This window comes from Eptatretus burgeri, chromosome 15 (genome assembly GCF_056783735.1).
Source record: "Eptatretus burgeri isolate ZD-2024b chromosome 15, Ebu_testis_v1, whole genome shotgun sequence".
In the NCBI taxonomy this organism is placed as follows: domain Eukaryota; kingdom Metazoa; phylum Chordata; class Myxini; order Myxiniformes; family Myxinidae; genus Eptatretus; species Eptatretus burgeri.
The window spans coordinates 1195617-1216008 of NC_140975.1; the positions used below are offsets into that span (position 1 = coordinate 1195617).

Consider the following 20392-nt stretch of genomic DNA (forward strand, 5'->3'; position numbering starts at 1 on the left):
CAAACAAACACCAGTGGGTGAGTGATTGTGACGTCACATACATGGGTACATGAGGGGCGTGGTTAAGGAGAGTCATGTGTCCCTTGCGGTGCCCGTTCCTGGATTAAACCTCTTGGACCCACTTCACACTCTTCATCTCTGCCTGTTGAACACATTGCAAGTTTAAGACATTGTAAATAGGGACACGTAAACTACACTTTCCGTATTAAAACCCAGCAAGTACAGGAAGAGAATCGTCAGACTGAGCTTTGTTTGACAGGACAATCTCCCATCCCATTTTTTTTAAGGTTAAATAAGTTCTTCGATTTAATTTATTTTTAATTGAAACGCTCCAAATGACCGGCGCAGGTTGTTGTGCGGTGCCGACGGCGGTTCGCCACGTGCGGTGTAACTGTTCGCGTCCTGGAGAACCCTCACATTGTGAATTTATTTAAAATACTCATTTGCCACCAACGTTTTAGTCATTCATTTTATTATTTTGTGTTTTATTCCTGTTTTAATAAACGTTCAGGTTTGTAAACAAAAAACCCTCAAAATATCTCAAATGGACAAATCCCTGAGGTTCATGTGCTCAGAACGTACTGGGCCCGAACAAACCGTTATTACATCATCTCCTGAGTCTTTGTATTAAACACCAAACGGAACTGGAATTATTCATGATTGTCAGCAATGGCGGCGAGCGTGATGGAGGTGGAGACGGGTAACTGGTCATCAATGGGTGTGATGGGGATGGGGAAAACCGATCCGTCTGACTCGGGCACACCGCCTGACTGACTGTGTGGAATACCGCCTGACTGACCATGTAGAATACCGCCTGACTGACCATGTAGAATACTGCCTGACCATGTGGAATACTGCCGGACTGACTATGGGGAATACTGCAGGACTGACTGTGTGGAACACTGCCTGACTGTTTCAGACTTCCTCACTACCTGACTGACTATGTGGAACACCGCCTGACTTTCAGACTTCCTCACTGCCTGACTGACTATGTGGAACCCTGCCTGACTATGTGGAACACTGCCTGACTGACTATATGGAACACTGCCTGACTGACTATATGGAACACTGCCTGACTGACTATATGGAACACTGCCTGACTGACTATGTGGAACACTGCCTGACTGACTATATGGAACACTGCCTGACTGACTATGTGGAACCCTGACTGACTATGTGGAACACTGCCTGACTGACTATATGGAACACTGCCTGACTGACTATGTGGAACACTGCCTGACTGACTATGTGGAACACTGCCTGACTGACTATGTGGAACACTGCCTGACTGACTATGTGGAACACTGCCTGACTGACTATGTGGAACACTGCCTGACTGACGATGTGGAACACTGCCTGACTGTTTCAGACTTCCTCACTGCCTGACTGACTATGTGGAACACTGCCTGACTGACTATGTGGAACACTGCCTGACTGACGATGTGGAACACTGCCTGACTGACGATGTGGAACACTGCCTGAGTGACGATGTGGAACACTGCCTGACTGTTTCAGACTTCCTCACTGCCTGACTGACTATGTGGAATACTGCCTGACTGACTTTGTGGAACACTGCCTGACTGACTATGTGGAACACTGCCTGACTGACTTTGTGGAACACTGCCTGACTGACTTTGTGGAACACTGCCTGACTGACTTTGTGGAACAATGCCTGACTGACTTTGTGGAACACTGCCTGACTGACTTTGTGGAACACTGCCTGACTGACTTTGTGGAACACTGCCTGACTGACTTTGTGGAACACTGCCTGACTGACTTTGTGGAACACTGCCTGACTGACTATGTGGAACACTGCCTGACTGACGATGTGGAACACTGCCTGACTGACGATGTGGAACACTGCCTGACTGACGATGTGGAACACTGCCTGACTGACTATGTGGAACACTGCCGGACTGACTATGTGGAACACTGCCGGACTGACTATGTGGAACACTGCCGGACTGACTCTGTGGAACACTGCCGGACTGACTCTGTGGAACACTGCCGGACTGACTCTGTGGAACACTGCCGGACTGACTATGTGGAACACTGCCGGACTGACTATGTGGAACACTGCCGGACTGACTATGTGGAACACTGCCGGACTGACTATGTGGAACACTGCCGGACTGACTATGTGGAACACTGCCGGACTGACTATGTGGAACACTGCCGGACTGACTATGTGGAACACTGCCGGACTGACTATGTGGAACACTGCCGGACTGACTATGTGGAACACTGCCGGACTGACTATGTGGAACACTGCCGGACTGACTATGTGGAACACTGCCGGACTGACTATGTGGAACACTGCCGGACTGACTATGTGGAACACTGCCGGACTGACTATGTGGAACACTGCCGGACTGACTCTGTGGAACACTGCCGGACTGACTCTGTGGAACACTGCCGGACTGACTCTGTGGAACACTGCCGGACTGACTCTGTGGAACACTGCCGGACTGACTCTGTGGAACACTGCCGGACTGACTATGTGGAACACTGCCGGACTGACTATGTGGAACACTGCCGGACTGACTATGTGGAACACTGCCGGACTGACTATGTGGAACACTGCCGGACTGACTGTGTGGAACACCGCCTGACTTAGCCTGACTGACTGTCTGGCAGACCGCCTCACTGCCTGACTGATTGTGTACCACCTGTTGTCAAGTGATTCTCATCCTGCTTTCAGGGGAATTTTGCATTGCGTTCCTCCAAGCCCATCCCTCATTGTAATGCAGTTGGAGCGGAGGGTGGTAAGCTCTTGATAGAGGAGTCCAAAGTGAAGACCCGCTGGGCCAGTTACTTTGAGCGGCTGTCCCAGGCTGATCCACCAGTTGTCGAGTTGGATGTCAGGGTTGTGACTATCCCTATTGCTGACCATCCAATCAACTATGGTCCACCTTCGTTTGTGGAAACACAGGCTGCGGTGAACCGGTTGAAATTGGGTAAAGCTCCAGGGATCTGTGGCATCCATGTTGAATTTCTCAAGGCTGGTGGAAATGCTATACTCATGCCGTTGCATACAGTTCTGTGCTCTGCCTGGAACACAGGTATCATCCCAATGGACTGGGCCTTGTTGTCCCTCTCTGGAAAGGGAAGGGTGATCGCCAAGACTGCAATAACTAGCGAGGGGTGATGCTGCTCTCAGTGGGGGAGGGGGAGGGGGAGGGAGAGATATATATATATATATATATATATATATATATATATATATATATATATATATATATATATATATATATATATATATATATATATATATATATATATATATATATATAGAGAGAGATAGATATTCATATTCATGTATCCACTGGCTGTAAGGTATAGGTCAGTACACGGCTGAGCCAGGCTTGGGGAGTCATGGATTCACTGGATTATGGGGTGTGGCGCTGCCACCTGTGCAGGACAACGAAAGTCCGAGTTTTCAGGTCCTTGGTGCTTCTAGTCTTGCTCTTTCGATGTAAGACTTCCAGTTCTAGGTTTGGAGTGTCGGCAGGTCTCCTTCAGGGCTCTCTGCTGACGCTCTCAAAGTTAACTTTCCGGTCGTTATCTGTCCCGTTTTAACTGTTTATTTTCTCACCAACATGTTACTGTGTGTTCCTAGTTCGGTTTTGTTTCAAAAATCGTGCTATTTTGTGAGATTTTGTCGACCTTGTCTTACCGGGTGCTTGAGGCCTACAGTTGAGGCTTGAGGCCTACCCTTTGTTTCCCCTCGGTGTACGATCGTGTTTATTTGATTTTTTTTCCCCCCCATCACCTTCAATTTCTATCTTCCCCACTTTCCTAACATCCTCCATACCTCCCACTAATCACTCTCTTAACTTAAACCCCCCCAAAAAATTATATATATATATATACATATATATAAAAAAACGACCTTCTCCTTGCACACTCACGAGTTTCGATTCTTCCTCTTCTTCCTCTTCGTCCTCTTCGTCCCCTTCGTCCCCTTCTTTCTCTTCTTCTTCTTTCTCTTCTTCTTCCTCCTCTTCCTCTTCCTCTTCTTCTTCTTCTTCTACCTCTTCTTCGTCACCCTCTTCTTCTTCCTCAATTTTTTTTTCTACAACACTTCCATGACCTAATCTGTTGAAAACTCTCTCAAACATTATTAATAATAATAAAAATGATCTCTTATAATGCTTCATCTTCCTCTTTCACATATGTGGTACTCTTTACTGTATCATAATGCACTACTATTTAAACAGACTGCTCTCAATTCGACCTCTCCTTCATACCTTGCCTAAAAAATCCAACTATTACAGCGTTTCTTCTCTCCATTCTCTGAATTCGCCTTGATTGCATCCATCAAGAAACGTGTTAAATCGCATCTCTGACCTAAAACTTAAAAAAAAACCCCATTTTGCTATGAACGTTCGCTTTCCATCAACCATTCTTTTTTTTCCAACCAGTGCCAACTCACCCATCTCACCCCTCACTCTCAAAGCAACCATCCCACTCTTCTCCCTCCAAGCCTCCCTCTCACCTCTCTCAAAAACTCCCCCTCACCTTTCTCCTACCATTCATCCCCCTCACTCACCCTTCTCAAAGTTCCCCCCCCCCTCATCCTCAAAGCTGCCTCCTTCCACTGCCCTCTCACCTCCATCTCTTCACTCTACCACCTCAAATCCTCAACTGCCTTCTTCCTCCTCTCTTGTCCCCCCTCTCCCACAGCACCACAGAGCCTTTTGTCCTCCTCATCCGGCCCCCTCCCCTGGCTATTCTGCAATCCCCCACACTCTTTCAACAACCCTCCTTACCTCCACCCCCTCCCCCTGCACCCAAAGCCTCCTCCCTTCCCTCTTCATTAAAAGTGTGGATCTCAAATATCTGGGGCCTTCGCTCAAACCTTTCAGATCTTTCCATACAGGTTTCCACTGACAAACCAGACGTAATCTGCCTAACAGAAATTTTTCTCCCCCAAGACGTGTCTGACTCCCAAGTATCTCTCCCTGGTTACTCCCTCCTCTGGTATGACAGACCTGAGCCTCGTCCTGGTGGAGGAGTTGCTCTCTTCATCAAAGACTCCATTCCTCACTCTCCATGCACTACCCTCACTCCCCCACACCCACAGGAATACCTCTGGCTACGGCTTCCCCTCCACTCCCACCTCATGTTTATATGTGTACTGTCCCGTCCACCTAACAGTGATGACTCCATCTACACCTCACTATCCGAAAACATGGACCAACTTCTATCTTCTCATCCAAATTCTCTCTTCCTCATATGCCAGTTGGCTATTTGTGGGTACCTCTCTCACCTGTCATGGCACCTCAGCAAAGGCTTTCTGCGGCTCATTGGGACTGACTCAATCGGTCAACTTCCCGACCAGGATCTCAACCAATGGTACTCCAATTCTTCTGGATCTGATTTTGACAAATTTCCCTGACCATATCTGCTGCTGTTCTTCTGACTTCTCCCAATCATCAGCAAGGTTATGGAATCCATCATCGCTTCAGACATTAAATCCTTCCTCTTCTCCAATGGCTTGATTTCTGATCATCAATTTGGTTTCAGACCAGGTCACTCTTCACTGGATATGCTGCTTCTGCTCTCCCAACAATGGATGGAGGTCCTCGATGCCAGACATGAAATCAGAGCCATATCCCTGGACATATCACGTGCTTTTGACATGGTCTGGCACCCTGCCTTGCTCACCAAACTCTCTTCCCATGGTATCCAAGGCCATTTCCACTCATGGCTCGCAGACTTCCTCTCCTGTCACAGTCACCGTCTGGCCTAAATGAAGTTCTTTCTTCCCCTCTTCCTGTCCAGGCTGGAGTTCCTCAAGGTAGGGTTCTGGGCCCTGTTCTTTTTCTGGTTTTCATCAATGATCTCTCTGACTCTCTGGAAAATCCTCTATATCTCTTTGCTGATGACTCCACCCTCTGCTGTACCATCGGTCATCCCTCAGACCGTCAAGCAGCAGCTTCTTCGCTCACTGCAGATCTGGATAAAATCACAAACTGGTCCAACACGTGGAACATATCTTTCAATCCAGACAAATCTCACACTCTCACTATGTCTCTCCGAAAGGACCGTTTAGAACCCCCCCCCCCCCATCCACTTTCTCAACAATCCTCTGGAAGAAGTTCTTTCTTTCAAGCTTTTGTGTCTCACTATCTGCCATGACCTTTCCTGGGAAAGCCACATTTCAAACCTCGCCTCCAAAGCCAGTCGCCGACTGGGAATCCTCCATCGTGCTAAGTCCTTCCTCTGCCCACCTGAGCTCCTGACCACTTGCAAAGTTTTCGTCCGCAGCCTGATGGAGTACTGCTCTCCCCTCTGGGCTGGTGCTCCTTCCTGCTTCACGCTGTGGAAACCAAGGCTTTTCGGATCATTGGCATCTCCCGCAATGAGGCTGAGTCTTTGGGCCTCTCACTCAATCACCGCAGGTTGGTTGGTGGTCTTTCTGTCTTCTACCTGTCTCGCCCCCCTGCTCCAGACTCGCCCCCCTGCTCTCTGCGATTTGTCCCCACCACCTTTCCGCAAGGCGCTCAAGGTCCGTCAACAACCCCCTTCTGGTAATACTACCAAAATCACGAATCGGTGCTCACATTCACTCTTTCATTCCTCTTTTTTCCCACCTTTGGAATAAACTCCCTCACTCTATTCAATCCCATTCTTCCCTCCATGCCTTCAAAACAGCTGTTCACCACCACCTCTTATCATCCCCCATCGAAATCCTCGATCTTCTCTACCCCCGATAATCCACCCAAGCCCACGTCCTTCAAATTCCCTGCTTTCCTTCCTGAAAGTCCTGTAATGTCCATCTTCTATTCCCCATGTTCCCCGTCCCATCCCTCTCCCTTCCACAGATCTCCTAATGCCTCTGTTCCGCACTGTTTGTCCTTCCCACTCCCGCCCCTCTTGTCTCATTCCCCCCTTGCTGTGTGTTGTGTGTTAGCTCTCACGAGCCTCGACAAGGTATACAAAAAAAAAGACTTGGACTCTGACCAGGGATCTGAGACGGAGACTTAATTCCTTTGGTACCAGGTCTCTTCGGCGAATCCTTGACTATTGCTGGTCGGACTTTGTGTTCAACAAGCGGTTACTGAGAGACTCAAATGAGATTTGTTTTCTGCATAGTCCGTGAGCGTCAACTGCGGCTTTATGGACATGTGGCTCGTTTTCCTGATGCTGATCCTGCTCACCAGTTTCTCTCAGCGAGGGAGTCTCGTGAGTGGAGGAAGCGATTGGGCCGACCACGTTCCTCATGGTTGCAACAGGTTGATCAGCATCTCAAGGAGGTGGGGATGGGCCAGGCATCTGTCTGGGGGATGGCCAGACGGAGGCCCTTGGAGTACCGGTGGACATGCCGCTCCGGCGCATGTCACCGGACCTGACCATACCTGATCTGATTGGAAGTAATGATGGATGATTAATTATATGTGTGGATGTGAAAGTAATGGTGAATGATTGATGATCTTTGTAAATGGGATATTACATTTTTCAACCTGAATGAGGGATGTGGTTGTCTTTGAGGCATGAAGAGTTTAAGTTAAATTTGTGACTGTTTTCTGTTTAGGTCAATGTAGGACTGGTTATTGCAGTTGCACAATATCAGATGTATGTCTTGTTACTACTTACTGTTTGGTTCCATGGTGTGTGTGTCTGTGTCTCTTCTCCTTCTCTTTCTCTTCTTCTCCTCAGTTTCTCTCTCTGTTGGGAGAGGTGTGTGTGGTTCATCGCATTGTGGGTATCTATAAGTGGGTTGTCTGTGTGGTCTTGTTGAGTTGTGTGCGTGTTTTTGACACAGAGAGTGTGATGGCTACTGCTGGTGTCACGGGCAGCGTTTCTGTCTCGTTACATCCTTTAGTCATCTTGAACATATCTGAACACTGGACCCGCATTCGTGCTCAGGAATGCCGACCGATGCAAGGTGACGTCCCAGAACTCTGTTTTGTTTTTTTTTGTTGTCTGCAATTCAGTCAAGCTTTTCACGTTTGAAATTTTTTCCTCAGATTAATTGCAAAATAATTAAAATGTTCATTATAATTGAGGATGTTGTTTTAAACATTGCTGTATTGCTGTTCGGGTAACTGCAGTCATTCATGTACATGCAGCACAGATTGGGGAAGTGCCACCAATAGGTTACTGGTTCTGTCGTTTGTTGATTTCTTTGTTGCATCTTGTTTGATCAGATGCACTATTGCAGGCACCTTATCCAAAATTCCAAATTACCGCTCTAACCTACTCATTCGAACATCAGGCCGGTTGAGTGTGCGTGCGTGCGTGCGCTTGGTGTTGATTTTGGTTACTGTGTATCATTAGGTTGTTTCTTCTCTGCAATTGTAATCTATTTTGCCGTACTTTGTCCTGCTGCATGCAGTGGTGGGTGCACTGATTGGGCGGCAGGAGGGTCGCAACATTGAGGTGATGAACTCCTTTGAGCTTCTGTTTTCTTTCGTTGACGAAAGAATCATCATTGACAAAGAATATTACTACACAAAGGAAGAACAATGTACGTGTTTACCCAGCCGTTGAGTTGAGAGTGTGCATGCTGGGATAGTTGATGTTTTGTTTTGGTTTCCTCTCCAATCTAACCAATTGATCGAATTCAATTTCCTGTCATGACACGTCCAAGGTTACAACTGTCTCCTTCACTTCATCTTTGTTTCACCATTTTCGGTATTGAAACTTGTCGATTGATAATTCCTTGCGAACTTAAATGAGTGCTCACTGGCTGTCATGTTCAAATCCTCAGTTAAACAGGTATTTAAGGACTTGGAGTTTCTGGGCTGGTACACGACGGGAGATGCACCTAATGGAGCAGACATCCACGTGCACAAACAGGTGAGTGGTTTCATCACTTGTCTCCCACACTCCGTGTCATTGTTGGTGGTCTCTGTGCGCACACTTTCATTCAATGGGTGTAATTAGGGCCGCTTGTTTGCATGTACTATTGCGAAAACGTTTGAAGCACTCATACTTTCTGATGATCTCGTATTTGTGGCAATGATTTGGTTCAATTTTTCAAGTGCAGTCAATTTCCCATTTTGTTGAACAGTGAGGGACAAATGATGGCAACAATATTGTTAAACTTGGAGATAAGTATGGAAACACAGACAGGATTTGCACAAATTATAAGTAATTTAAACGAAGAGATGCATGCAGTGAACGCTCAAACATCGCGGGGGTTCGGTTCCTAGAAAATGCAAAAGTTAAAACTAGAGTGTACTAGGTGCAGCGGGACGCAAGAAGCACGAGGGCCACCATCTACTCCGCTTTATTGCGCGACCAGAAGCACACTCTCCCCACCCCTAGCGGGCGAGGCATGATATACGAAAACCCAATCACGTGATACAGCACAAAAACCACTGCCGTGGAAACCAAGGGCCAATGGGAAAAGGGGGGTTCCGTTTCTGGGCTTCGAGAAAGTATAGAGGAAGGTCGACGGTAGCCAGAAATAAACAAATCACAATTGAAAAATAAACATGGGAATATGTGTATGTATATGTATATATATATATATATATATATATATATATATATATATATATATATATATATATATATATATATATATATATATATATATATATATATATATATATATATATATATATATATATATATTGTTACGGCTGTGGAAATTCGCAATACACCATAAAGGGTCCTCAGGTGAGATATGTCGATAAGTTCATGTGTAGTTAGCCCACGCCTGTTGTTTAGAGGGAATATGTGTGATTCATCCCGGCTGCGACGCTTTGAGTTAGCCATTCTTCTTTTTCTGTTGTTATTTTGGACCATTAAGCCGCCAACAACTCAAACACCGCCACCTTTGCCTCTTTACCTCCACAACTCCATCCCGCAAACATCGCTTCACCGCCATTCCCAAACGACGCCCACCAACCACCAAACCACCACAGCAATCCCCCCACCACCTTCGCCTTTCTCCTTCCACAACAATCGACCACACCACCAGTCAACACCAAACGTCGTGCTGTCCAGGGCCCGTTCGGTAATTGATGTCGAGCCGCGGGTACGAATGCGTTCCTCTCAGGGAGAAATTCGGATCAGGAAGGCTTCACGCCCCTTTTTGCCCGACCAATGGCTGAACGTCGGGTGGCGTGGCCCCGCCTCCAAGCGCAATGGATGTGAATTCCTCTCAGGAAGGAATTCGGATCAAAAGAGGCTCACGCCCCTTTATGCCATGCCAATGGCTGAACAGAGGGTGGCGTGGCCCCGCCTCCAATCGCGTTTTGATCCTAAAATCTGCATACAGGCTCCTCCTCCGATCTATAAAGACGCGAGCACAAGGCGACTCGCGCGGTTCGGATCAAGTGAAGACGGAGGTCGTCGTCGAAGTTGGAGAGTTGTAGTGTGGTGTCGTCTCATCGCTGGTCGCTGGGCTCGTCTCGTCGCTGGGCTCGTCTCGTCTAGTTGGAATCGACCCACCTTCGCTCTCACAAGCGACCAAGCCAGCCAGCCATTACCCTCGCTCGACCCTGAGCATCAACAATTCCCCCCCCCCATCCGCGCTGAGATAGTGCCGGTGGCCCCGTTTATTCCCCACCCTATCCGTGGTGCCGACCCAACCGTGCTGGCGCGGAGCACACCGGAGAGGGCTCGCCGACCACGCCAGGGGCACGGAGTCGGGGCGCAGCTGCGCAGACATTGCGGCTTGCCCACCATCGCATCACGAGGACGCGGGTAAGACCTTTTCGGTCTTGTGGACCTGGCCGCTCCTCCAGGTTCCACGCACATTTGGTCCACGGACCTGTCTGCCTCCTTGCCTGTGAGGGTGGCTTTCGTTTCCTTTGCTTTTTGAATGAATGATGTGGCGCCGAGTCCCGACAAGTATAATTGTTTTTGTGTTGTAAATAATTATAGTCGGTAGTAGTGCTTTTGCTTGTGTTTGCTTGCTTGACTGTTATATGTGCATTACTGTATGGCTGCGAATACGTGCTTGTGTGTGTGTGTGTGTGTGTGTGTGTGTGTGTGTGTGTGTGTGTGTGTGTGTGTGTGTGTGTGTGTGTGTGTGTGTGTGTGTGTGTGTGTGTGTGTGTGTAATAAAAGAACTTGTCAAATTTTTCCCGTTTCGTTGCGTCCTTTCTTCGGTTGAAAGTTCCATCTTGCATCACGGAAGGGATTGATAGAAGGGTGTTAGACACCCAGTAAATAATTGGAACCGTCGGGGCCGGTGATAACACTGCTCGGTTATCGCTTAGAACCGGAAAGAACCGCTTAAGCGGTTCGTGTCCGAGGCCCACCTCTGGTGCGGTGCAGCCCCTCGGTAAACTATCCGCGCGAGTACTTAGGTATATCGGGATTCGGCGATTCACCCTATCTTGCGCAGGTAGAATGCGGACTGGGTTGTGGTGAGGTTCAACCCCCACTCATGACTGGCTCCTGGCGTTAGTTCCCGGAGGGTCACGACTGAATTACAAGTTCGGTGGGCGAAGCGGCCGCTATTGGTTACACGTGGTCGTTCGCACGCCCGACGGGCCAGAATTATATATGGCCTTTTATATATGGCCTTTTCTTTTTTATATACGGGCCATATATATATGGCCTTTTCTTTTGCTTTTGAGTAAATGTGTTGTTGGCGCTGTCTGTAAAGTAAAACTGTTTAAGTGTTGCCGTGTGCTCGCGTATTCGGTAGTATCTCTGCGTCATTGTTTCTTTTGTTGCATTTGATATATGTGCATTCTGTTTGGCTGTATTTGTGTGCTCTCCGTGTGCCGCGGAATAAATGTGCATCATGTTGAACTGTTTTCCCGCTTCGCTTCGTCTTTTCTTTAATTGAATCTCCATCTTGCTTCACGAAAAGGGTTGGTAGTGGGCTTAATACGCCCGATAATTAATCGGAACCGTCGAGGCCGACGATAACACCGCTCGGTTATCCCGATAGTATGGAACGGATCGCTTCAGCGGCCCGTGTCCGGAGTCGACCTGCGGCGAGGTGCGATCGCCCGGTCTACCTTCCGCGTGGGTACTGAGGTAGGTCGAGTTTGGCGAACAACCCTATCCCACGCGGGGGGCCGATTGGCACGATCGTGGTGAGGCCAAAAGGCCCACCCGTGACTAGCTCCCGGCGTTAGTCCAACAGGGTCACGACAGAATTGTCCGTCCGGTGGGCGACGTGCCGCGATTCGAGTTACGTGGCCGTTCGCACGCCGGCGGGCGCGAATTCGCATCACTGGTGTCAGGAGTGGGACACAAACCCATCCCCCTCCTCGGGACACTGGTGTAAGAGAGCGGGAAAACAAACTCTCCTGTCTCCAGCTAAATTCATGGGAATCGGTCCAGGGGTGAGAGGAGCGACCCCCGATTCCCTCCAAATTACGAGCGATTTTAATTAACCCCTTACGAGAAATAAGATGGAGTCTCAAGGCGAGCGGGAGCCGGGGGTATTAGATATGTTTTTGAATATAGAATCCATGGCCCGGGACGGTGCTTGTTGTAATTTTAATCAACGGCGGAGCTCAACCCCATATACTGAGCACAGATTTTGCCGGCAAACGGAGTCGTTTTGCCGGCGCGGCCGCACTTCAGTGCGGAATGAGGCAACAGCGGGCCGCTATTAATGGCGCAACAAACGGCACGACACTAGGCGAGTGCTTTCAGCCACCGCTTCAAACCACGTGGGCAAGAATCAGGAAGATGAGGCAACTAATGGGGATGTTAACACAAATAAATGAGGGTTATCAACGGATGAAAGAACAATTAGGGTCTCTGAAAGTCTCCTAATAAAGGAGACGCAAATAAAAATGCAGACGGAAAAAGTGACGGTGACCGAGAGGGAAAAATTAAATGGGGAGACCAAAACGTGTGAGACGAGACACGAGGTGACGACAAAAGAAATAAAAATAGTGGAGACAAGGGAGGTAAAGGGTGAAGAGGTGACCGAGTTGGCAGAGACACAGGAGATAGAGGGTGAATTGGACGGAGTTAGAGACGCACACACACACATAGAGGTAGTGGAGAACAATGGGGGTGAGCTGGCGGACTGGGTAGAGACCCAGTGTGAGCAGTTGGATAGCCTCCTCCAGGAACGGAGGGAGCCGCTATGCTCCCTTGAAGCGACTCACGACCAGGTGGGTTCGGTCGTGCTTTGCGAGGTTGAGGAGACGGGTGCTGTGGACAGGTGCACGGAGAGCTTGGGGGGTATAGAGGCCCCGGAAACCCTTGTGGGAACACGAATCCCCAGTGTGGTTGTCCCGGTGTGTGTGGTGCAAGGTGTGAGTGCGAGCCCGTGTATGGATGAGACCCGGGTGTGAGTGACACCCCGTGTGGAAGCGCCCCTGTGTGTGAGTGGTGTGGTGGCAAGTGTGCCGAAGGGCGTGCTTACCAGCACGCCGCGTGTGGATGAGACACCGCGGGCGAGTGCCCCCGCGTTTGTGAGTGGTATGGTTTGTGAGGGAAATGGCACGTGTGAGTGAACGGCCGAGTGTGAGGGAGACAGCGTGTGCAAGGTCGCTGTGTGTAAGGGAGATGTCGGTCGGCATGCGGGAGCACGCAGCCGCGTCTCCCGGGGTGAGTGTAATGGAGTGGTGTGTGAATGTCGTGACACGCAGGTGTGCGTGGGTGGAATGGCGACGACAACGGCGACAGAGGGACAAAAGCCGAGTAGCGGCTGTAGATGTTTGGAGCACCGTACCGGGTTCACCCAGCAGCGAGCACGAGGCCCGTGCTGTGCAACGCACGAGGCCGCCACGTGCTCGCTTGCGGCAGTGAAGCCCGGTCCGGAAACGAGCGCGGTGAATGTTGCCGATCCCGCGACGGACAAAAGTTTAGGCAGGATTTCGGATTTGGACCAGACGGGTTCTCCACGCGGGCGTGTGTGTTCAGCTCCAATGGGCAGAGCACATGTGTTCGCGTGGAGAACCCCTCGAGACGTGAGGCTTGTGTTTTTTTTATGCGCTGGGTGACGTCATGGCTGCATGTGTGGTTGGAATCCGGCAGGAGGGTGAATCCCTGCCGGATGGTACCGTCCAAGAGGGACGAGGGACACGAACAGCTGCCATGACGTCACGCCACAGGTGCGCGGCTGTGAATTGCCGCGCTGGTGCGCAGGTTGTGAGTTGCCGCGCTGGTGCTACGCGATGAGAAAAAAAAACAAAAAACAGCAAGCCTCGCTTTCGGGTGAACAGGATCCCTGGGCAAGGGGTGGATGATCCCCTTGGCCAGGGCACAGGATGAACACTAGTTAGGGGGAAGGGTTAGCTTAGCTAGACCGGCTCCATGGGGCAGGGGTAAGTCCTCATGGGGTCCGTGGAATGGATTAGGTCGAGGGATTTAGATGAGATTTAGGAGGGGAAATTATTTTTGATGATTTGGAGACAGTGACAGACTTGTGAATGTGTAGTGGGGACGTAGCTTAGCTACGTAGTGTTAAAAGGAACGTGCTGTAGTTTTAGGGACGACGTGGGAGCACGAGTTAGTTAGGGGAGGTAGTTAGAAGGATGGCAGAGTTCAGTGGTGTGTGTGTTCAAGAGTTGATGAGTTGAGTGGAAAATGTGCTTGGTGAGTGAGTGATGCCAGCGGGTCTGTGTGAATGGAGCGAATGTGGAATGCATGGTGCGATGAGTGATTGGGGGGAGGAGTGACTCCCGTCCAAGGGACCCCGGGGTCAGTGTAGAGTGAGTTAGGGGGTTAGTTAAATTGACAAAATGGAAGTCGTTTTGCTGTTGTTGGGAGTGTAGGCTCGAAACCCGTTTGGAGGGGTGCAGGAGCTCTGTTGACGGGCTGGGAGCGTGGCTGCGAAGGGTGAGTATCGCTGAGTGGGTACCCCGGGCACCAGGCTAGTCGGCCGTAGTAGGCCAAGGGCCCATGGAGGGCCGGGATAGCGTCGTGGGCACGGGTGCGTCCGCTTGGTGCAGGGGCCCGGGGCGCCATTAGCCGCGTGGGCAGTGTTGTGGGCACGGGTGACCCTCGGAAAGGGACCCAGGAAGCCAGCCTGCCACGTGAGCATTTTAGGGGAGTTGCCATGGGGGGCACTCGGGAGCTGGTAGGCTCGGAGGCAGTGTAGTGCCCGGGGGTGCCATCGTCGGGGAATCGGCAGAGGGTCGTGCCTGCCAATGGGAGCCACGCGTCCCAGCCATGAGACCGTGTGAGGGCACGGAAAGAAAATTGGGGGGCGAGGCCTGAAATTTGAGAGGACACCAACATAGGCGATGGGAATCTGGGTTGATAGAACCAATAGTTTAAGCGCGAGGTGCTTGTTGAAAGCCCCGGGGTAGTTTAAATGTAAATGGTTAGGGTAGATTAGGAAGTGTACCCCTCCGCACCATCCATCCCTTCGCTCTCGTTGTGGGCCGCTGGACCCACTTTGTGTTATCGATCGCTGAAGTCTGGGGAGGCTATCCTGAGGCTTGAGTTGGGCCTCGACACAGGACGCTAGCTCTCCCTTATTCCCCTCCGGGAAGGGAACGTAGGGGTTGGGAGTAGGCTAGTAGACGATAGGTTAGCCGAAAAAGGGGGTTAGCGGACGAATTATAGTGTGGAAGTAATGATGAAAATAAAAAGAAAAAAACAAAAAAATAAGTTGGGGCTAAATTGGGTTTTACAAATTAAGGGAGTGGGTAGGTACAGTGACAGGCAAAGGCGATAGGTGGGAGGGAGACAGTGGGCAGGTCCGAGCCCGCCTTCTGAGTGGCCAGCACCACCGCACTCCCTCCACCAACCTCCATCTCAAGGCGAAAGGCAGGCCAGCTTCATCTGCTGGCTGTGTTACTTCAAGGCCTGTGCCGGCCAGTTCATCTGCCGGCTGTGTTTGCCTGCAGCGGCCTTGTTCTGCAGGCTGTGTTGCCTGCTCACCTTTGCCATGCGATGCCCACTGCCCTGTTCACCAGCCCCGTTCAATTTTGCTTTCCCCCCCCCCTGTTCATTGCCATGTGCGCCAGGATCAGAAAGCAACAGTTTGCAAGCTGCGAGAACTGTCCTGTTGGCAGCTACAACACGGGCCTGCACCAGCAGCCCGTGCACCGTTGTTTGTTTGCGTGCATCCATCCATCCATCCATCCATCCGTTGTGCTCATTGCGTGTGCCACTTGAGCTGGCACGGAGACTGCGTTCGTGCAGCCCATGCACCGTTGTGGTTCACTGGGTTCATTTTAAAAAGGGAAGGCCTTGGACTGCGTGTGAGCAGCCGGCCACCTTCCCTGTCACCTGCATTGCTTGAGCCAGAGACTGCATGCGAGCAGCCTGGCTCCCTGCTAACTGCTTTCTTTTTGCAGAGTCCATTGATCCTGGGCCATGGTTTAGTGTAAAATTTGTAAGTAAAGCTTAAGATGTACTGTACATATGAGTGCGCCCCCGGCATGTCTGTCTTCGCGCCGGCAATTTTATTTAAGTCGTCCGTGTGAGTGGATTTGTTTAGTTAGTTATTCAGCCCTCAGGTTATTTATTTTGGGGACACGAATACCATGAATGTCGCACTCAGGGATCCCTAGGTAAAACGTACTTGGGGAGAACTACACATGATGGCACACGAGAATTTGATGACTCGGGACGAGTCTGTAAAAAGGGGAGGGGGTCGTGTTGCAGTTGTGGAAATTCGCAAACCACCATTCAGGTCCCATAGGTGAGATATCTCTGTAAGTGCATGTGTAGTTAGCCCCAAACCCGTTGTTTAGAGGGAATAAATGTGATTCATTCGGGCTGCGACGCTTTGAGATAGCCGTTTTTTCTGTTCTATCTTTATTTTGAACCAACCACGCTCCAACCATCACACAACAACAACGCCAACAGCCACGATCTTTACCTTCACAACTCGCTCCCGCAAACATCGCATCACCGCCATTCTAAACGGCACCATGGCCATAAACCACCACCATAAACCCTCCACCACCTTCACCTCTCTCCTTCTGTGGAAATTCCCGCACCACCTGTGAGCACCGAGCGTCGGGCTGTCCTGGGCTCGTACAAGATACACGCCGAGTCGCGAGTGCAAAATGCGGCCTTTCTGAGGAGAATTCAGATCAGGAATGCTACACGCCCACTTCTGATCTGTCCAATCAGCAAGCACGGGGCGGTTTGGCCCCGCCTCCAGGTGCGTCTGTGTGGAATCGAGATATGCAAATTTTAGGATCAGGGGAGATTCACGCCCCTTTTTGTCCGTCCAATGGGCGAGCGTGGCTCTGCCCCCGAGCTCGTTCTGATGCAGAAATTTGCATGTGGGTTCTCCTGCCGGCCTATAAAGCGCCGAGCGCAAGGCAAATCTGGGCAGTCAGTTTTGGAAGAGCGGAAGTGATGCGATGTTTGCGGGAGCGAGTTGTGAAGGTAAAGATCATGGCTGTTGGCGTTGTTGTTTGATGGTTGGAGCGTGGTTGGTTCAAAATAAAGATAGAACAGAAAAACGGCTATCTCAAAGCGTCGCAACCCGAATGAATCACATTTATTCCCTCTAAACAATGGGTTTGGGGCGAACTACACATGCTAACTACACAGTTTTTGAAGAGTTTTGGAAGTATATATATATATATATATATATATATATATATATATATATATATATATATATATATATATATTTTGTTGTGAATTCGTGCCCGCCGGCGTGCGGACGGCCACGTGACTCGAATCTCGGCACTTCGCCCACCGGACGGACAATTCAGTCGTGACCCTCTTGGACCAACGCCGGGAACTAGTCACGGGTGGGGTTTAACCTCACCACGATCGTGCCAATTGCCCCCCCCCGCGCAGCGTAGGGTTTCTCGCCAAATTCGATCTACCTAAGTACCTGTGCGAATGGTCGACCGGGCGATCGCACCATGCCACAGGCCGACTCCGGACATGAACCGCTTAAGCGGTCCGTTCCGTGCTACAGTGATAACCGAGCGGTGTTATCGTCAGCCTCGACGGTTCCGATTAATTTACGGGCGTATTAAGCCCACTACGAACCCTTTACGTGAAGCAGGATGGAGGGTCAATTAAAAGGAAGGAGACGAAGCGAAACGGGAAAACAGTTCAACACAATGCACATTTATTCCGCGGCACACAGAAAGCACATATATACAGCCACAATAATCAAAATGCACATATAAAGCGAAAGCAAGAGTTAAACTGAATACGCGTACACATGGCAACACTTATACAGTTCTACTTTACAGACGGCGCCAACACACATTTACTCAAAAGCAAAGGAAAGAAGCCACCCTCATAGACAAGGAGGCAGACGGGGCCCGTGGGCCTTTATGGCGTGGGACTTGGCAGACGGAACGAGTCTCACGAGACCGTTGCAGGTTACCTGCACCCTCGTGGTGCGATGGTGGGCGAGCTCTCTCCAGCGTTCCTTGTACGAACGTGTAGGTCCGCGCGACACAGCTGGCAGAGCGGCGCCTCCAGTCTGCGTCCCCTCCGCGACGTCCAGACTCTCCACCGACTGCAAGCTCCAATGAGCGGGTCGCTCTACGGACCGCTTCTTCAAGACCCAGACGGGCAAAAGAGCATGAACCGCCGACTGACACTAACACTCTCACCAACCGCCCTGACCTGACCTCTTCTGACCTGACTTCCTCTCAGCGGCGCCTCCGTGCGCCCTTTTATTTCCGCGGCACACGGGGGGGGGGGAGGGGGGAAGAACATTCCACCAGAGAAATCAGGGTGGGAGTTGAGTTCCAACCGTCATTCTTGTTTACCAGGGAAATCGGGGTGGGAGTTGAGTTCCAACTGTCATTCTTGTTTACCAGGGAAATCGGGGTGGGAGTTGTTGTTGTTCCCCTTTTGTGTTCGTGGAGATGTTGACGGTTGCTGGCGGAGTGGTGAGGATGGCGTGGTTGTTGAGAGGCAGGTGTGGTTGTGGTTGTTGTGAAGCGGAGTTGTGGTTGGTGGTTGTTGTGTGATGGCGGTTGAGACGTGGCTGGTTCAAAATAAAGATAGCCGTTCAAAATAAACGGCTATCTCAAAGCGTCGCAGCCCGAATGAATCACATAAATTCCCTCGATACAACGGATTTGGGGCTAACTACACATGTACTTAGAGATATCTCACCTATGGGCCCTTCATGGTGTAATGCAAATTTCCACAGCCGTAACAATATATTACATGCACAGTGTCTATAGAAAGTCTACACCCCCTTTCAAAATGTTCATCTTTTGTTGCCTTATAGCCTGAAATTTAATTGCATTAAATCAGACTTTCTCCCCTTTTATTTACACATTGTAATGCATAACTTCCAAATGAAAAACAAATTCTACAAATTTAAAATAATTAATAAAAAATACAAAACTAGAATATCTTGGTTGTCTTGGTTGTTGGATAAGTGTCCAATAACAATGAAAAGTTGAAATGTCTTACGTCAATAAGTATTCAACCCCCTGACTAAATACTTTGTGGAAGCTCTTTTGGCAGCTATTTACAGCTTCGAGTGTTCTTGGGTATGTCTGTATCACCTTTGCACATCTGGATTTGGGGATTTTCTCCCAGTCTCCCTTCCAGATTTGCTCAAGCTTTGTAAATTTGGATGGGGAGTGTCGGTGAACAGCAATCTTCAAGTCTTTCCCCAGATTCTCAACAGGATTGAAGTCTGGGCTTTGGCTGGGACCCTCAAGGACTTTCACGTTCTTCTTGTGAAGCCATTCCAGTGTTGCTTTGGCTCTATGCTTGGGGTCATTATCCTGTTTAAATGTAAATCTTCACCACAGTCTCAGATGTTTTGCATTCTGATGCAGGTTCTCCTCAAGGATTTCCCTGTATTTGGCTCCATTCATTGTTCCCTCTGTCCTTACAAGTCTCCCAGTCCCTGCCACTGAAAAGCATCCCCATAGCATGATGTTGCCACCACCATGCTTCACAGTAGGGATGGTATTAGATGTGTAATGAACTGTGCTTGGTTTTCACCAGATGTCGTGCTTTGAATTCAGGTCAAAGAGTTCAATTTTCGTCTCATCCGACCACAAAATATATTGCCTCATGATCTGAGTCTTTCATGTGCCTTTTTGAAAACTCCAGGTGTGCTGTCATGTGCCTTTTTCTCAGGAGTGGCTTCCATCTGGCCGCTCTCCCACAAAGCCGAGATTTGTGAAGTGCTGCAGATTTTGTTGTCCTTTCAGCAGGTTCTCCCATCTCAACTAAGGAACTCTAGTTCTGTCAGAGTGGTCACTGGGTTCTTGGTCACCTCCCTGACCAAGGTCCTTCTTGTCCGGTTGATCAGTTTTGTTGAACTGCCAGCTCCAAGAAGAGTCTGGGTCATTCCATATTCTTTCTATTTCCTTATGATGGAGCTCACTGTGCTCTTGGGAACTTTCAACATTCTAGCAATTGTTTTATATCCTTCCCCAGATCTATGCCTCCTCACAATTCTATCTCGAAGTTCCACGGACTTCATGGTGGAGTTTCTGCTCTGACGTACACTGTCAACTGTGGGACCTTGTATAGAAAAGTGTGTTTGTTTATAAATGATGTCCATTTAATTGAATTGGCTGCACACGTG

The 20392-nt window shown here is 49.6% G+C and overlaps 1 protein-coding gene across 3 annotated transcripts in view; it reads left to right on the forward strand.

The window, feature by feature from the left end:
- Positions 1 to 560: 560 nt before the first annotated feature.
- Positions 561 to 20392, forward strand: part of COPS6 (COP9 signalosome subunit 6) — a 49217-nt gene continuing 29385 nt past the window's right edge. The window contains exons 1-4 of one of the 3 annotated variants that reach the window (XM_085855970.1): positions 561 to 700; positions 7772 to 7894; positions 8345 to 8476; positions 8720 to 8808. In XM_085855970.1, coding sequence (XP_085712096.1) covers positions 670 to 700; positions 7772 to 7894; positions 8345 to 8476; positions 8720 to 8808 — 375 coding nt within the window. In that variant the 5' untranslated portion in view covers positions 561 to 669. Of the gene's footprint in view, positions 719 to 7771; positions 7895 to 8344; positions 8477 to 8719; positions 8809 to 20392 lie in introns of all 3 variants that reach the window. The other 2 variants (XM_085855969.1, XM_085855968.1) reach the window with 2 other exon arrangements.